Genomic DNA, 3,166 nt, shown 5'->3' with positions numbered 1-3,166 from the left:
GAAATCTATTCCTTTATCTATATATTTAGGGAGGATGAACGTACCCTTTTGTGTTCCCCACATTCAGACACAATCCTTTTTCTAAGGGGCAAGGGCTTCTTTTAACAGCCCCTAAAAACATGGATTGTCTAGGGCCCCTGGGCATGGGGAATGCTAGACGGCTAGTATTCTTTCTCCCATATATTTAATGGGATAATGTTCTCTGTCAAGGAGCACACCCTCCACCAGCAGCCCCTCTCTCCAGCTCTCTTCTCCCATGTGCAATGGCCCATATGGGCATAGTGGAGAGATAGAGAGAAGGGGGTGCTCATGGAAGATGTGTTTCCCCATAGAAAATATTCATATTTATTTTAGAGAGAGAATTGCCTAAAAGGCAGCGTAGCCTCTGCACCAGCGTGGAGGCAATGGGAACTCTAATAGAAGCATCAATATGGGTGAGATTCCATCTTTCATGAGGGGACAGGGTGGTCATTTCTCCTCTCTCATGTCTGGGCGTATGGGCCACGCAGATTTTTAGGCTTCTTTTTCCTTGAGCCTAATCCTAATTCCTCAACTTCGTGTTTACCCAGTCGATTAATCAAAAGTCACAATTTTTTACTGTTGACTGCTATGGTATAGCATCCAAAGGAGGAAAAGCTTGGATCATTTTGGGCATTTTGAGAGAGAGAGAGAGAGAGAGAGAAAGTATACAAATTAGAGTGGCTGATTCCATAGCACACATTAATAGAAATATTAGTACCAATACAAGGAAAAACTTAGAGTGGCTTATTCCATAACACACATACATAGATATATTATTACAAATACAAGGAAAAGCTTGGAATATTCTTAATGCCTTGTATGGATTCATGGTCGTAAATAGCCTCACCTCTTTATTCTTTTCTTTTTTCTGCTTCTTAGGTAGTTTTAGCTCTGAATTCATTTAATTCTAAGTTTTGAGAATATGGGCATCGAAGTCCTTAGCCAACTTGACAATGAAATCAAGATAGGTGGTTGGAGCAGGCACTTCCTCATGTACCTTCTCGTACTCAATAGACCATTTCACAGAGTTCTTGCCACCTTTAGACATGGCCTGCATTGTCACCCTGTAAGTCTTGTACATTTTCCCAATATCTCCTTCGAAGAAGCTCTTGATAAGTGTCTTGTTCTCGTCGTCTATGGATTCAATCTTCTCCATTGCAATCAAAGCATCATGTCCCCCTACAAGATCATAATCAATTAATCTTTTAGGTGCTTAAACATGTATGCCAAAGTGACAAGTGTTGAAAGAATAGTCCTACATCGGTCATCTTTGAGGCCTTTTGAACATATATAGTGTTGAAAGAATAGTCCTACATCGATGTCATCCTGCCTACGCACACGGGACCCCTTATATACTTGTAGTAAGTCCCTCCACCCAATAATTCAAGCTTTTAGGATGGAAAGGACCCACATGTATATAAGTAGATGGAAGGCCTCAAACACTCCCTTTCACGTGAAGGTAGGATAAAACTGAGTACACAAGTAAGCCTCATGAGTGACAGGTGTGAGATTCCTCTTCCAACACTTCTCCTCACATGTAGGTGGATGGAACTACGTACACCATCCCAAAAGCTTGAACTATGAGGTAGAGGGACTCACAGATATATATGGAGACAGAAAGTCTCAAGGGTGACTGTTGTGGGACCATTCTTTCAACAAGAACTAGCTATAGAATTGATCACTAGGAACAAAAGCAAACATATACATACCCCAAGCATATTTTATGTGAAGGACAGAGTTCACACTCTTCCCACATCCTCGAATTATTTCAGTGTTCTTGAAGACATCAGGGGAAACTTTGGTGAAGAGATTTGCATGGTTTTTGTAGATGGCAAAGAACTTATCTGCTGGAGATTGTATCTCTGTTTCTATCTCAAGCTTACCAGTGGTAACAGCCATGGTCTACAAATTAAAATGGTCAAAGTGGCCAAACAAAGAACAAGAACACGCTACTTAGGAAGTCTTTTAAGGATTGGGTTTAGGTGATCATCTGATACATGCATATTTATATGTGTAGTATAGGAGCCTAATAGTGACCATCACATCACTTGAATTATTGAACGGCTATGGATAGATAGTAGAAAGATTCCATATATGATTTTAGATGGACGGTGCTCTTAGACCCACCCACAAAATGAATGGCTCTGGTTTATATATATCAGCTAAAGGAAGGGGAAATTTATTTCTTTCTTAGTCGGACTATTGAGTTGCTTTGGTGAATACATTCGCAAAGAATTTTTTTGGTACAGTGAATCTTTTTGGTGAATATATTCGGAAGACCACTTCAAAAGCAAGGGTGAGGTAAGGAAAAGGGTGATGATTTTAGCCATGTTGTTCTATATACCACGTTATCCACCGATTTCATTAATCTCTGACTGTTTGATGGATAAAACGGTCCCTACCAATATTGGTATTAATCTCAATAGCCCACATATCATTTGTATAAGGGTTGTTCATTTTTTCCTTTTTTTTTTTTTTTTCTTTTTTTTGTTGTCGAAAGGTTTGGGTGCAATTGGGCCTGTCTGGGCTCGGCCCTAGCCCAACTTAAGGTTCAACTTGTCGGTTCGGCCAGGTTTTGGTCTGAGTTGAATCGGTTTTGATGTGAGAATGGTGAAATCATATCAATAAGGAAATTTCAATTTTAGTGTTGTTTGGTTTTGGTTTGGCTTCGGTTTCTTGTATCAGTTTGTAATCAGGTTGGTTTCGGTTTTTGGTCTGGTTTCGATTTTATTTTCCATACAAAACTACACAAAAACTTGCTTTTTGATGAATTTTCGACTTATTTCGGTTTCTTATCGGTTTATTTTGGTTTTGTTCTGGGTTTTGAGTCAGTTGCGGCTTGGTTTCAGGTTCATTTGGTTTCTACTGCTATTCAATTTGTTAGTGGGGTTACAATCTCTCAAACCAAAATCGAACCAATAAGCCTTTAGCTCGATTTGATACAGGTTCAATCGGCTCGATCCGAGACTGTTTACCGGTTCGATTTAAGTATTGACACCTAAAGCCTACTCAACCCGACCTTGGGCTTGCACATGCAGGACCTAGCCTAGCCTATGCATGCACATTTTTTTCCTGGGTAAGTCCGGCCTAGCCCGAAGCCTTAACTCAAAGCCTGGTTTCCTGACCTTGGGCATATATCTTTGGG

The 3,166-nt window shown here is 40.2% G+C and overlaps 1 protein-coding gene across 1 annotated transcript; it reads right to left on the bottom strand.

Annotated features, from left to right (window-relative positions):
* Nucleotides 1-685: 685 nt before the first annotated feature.
* On the bottom strand, nucleotides 686-1,988 carry LOC122078093 (MLP-like protein 423). Its single transcript, XM_042643954.1, has 2 exons — nucleotides 1,731-1,988; nucleotides 686-1,200 (listed from the first exon to the last, which is right to left on the bottom strand). The coding sequence occupies exons 1-2, from the start codon at nucleotides 1,918-1,920 to the stop codon at nucleotides 929-931; spliced, it is 462 nt and encodes a 153-aa protein (XP_042499888.1). The 5' UTR covers nucleotides 1,921-1,988; the 3' UTR covers nucleotides 686-928.
* Between the last annotated feature and the right edge of the window lie 1,178 nt (nucleotides 1,989-3,166).

The sequence above is a fragment of the Macadamia integrifolia genome, chromosome 5 (assembly GCF_013358625.1).
Source record: "Macadamia integrifolia cultivar HAES 741 chromosome 5, SCU_Mint_v3, whole genome shotgun sequence".
Lineage (NCBI taxonomy): Eukaryota > Viridiplantae > Streptophyta > Magnoliopsida > Proteales > Proteaceae > Macadamia > Macadamia integrifolia.
This window is presented reverse-complemented; position numbering and strand designations above follow the sequence as displayed.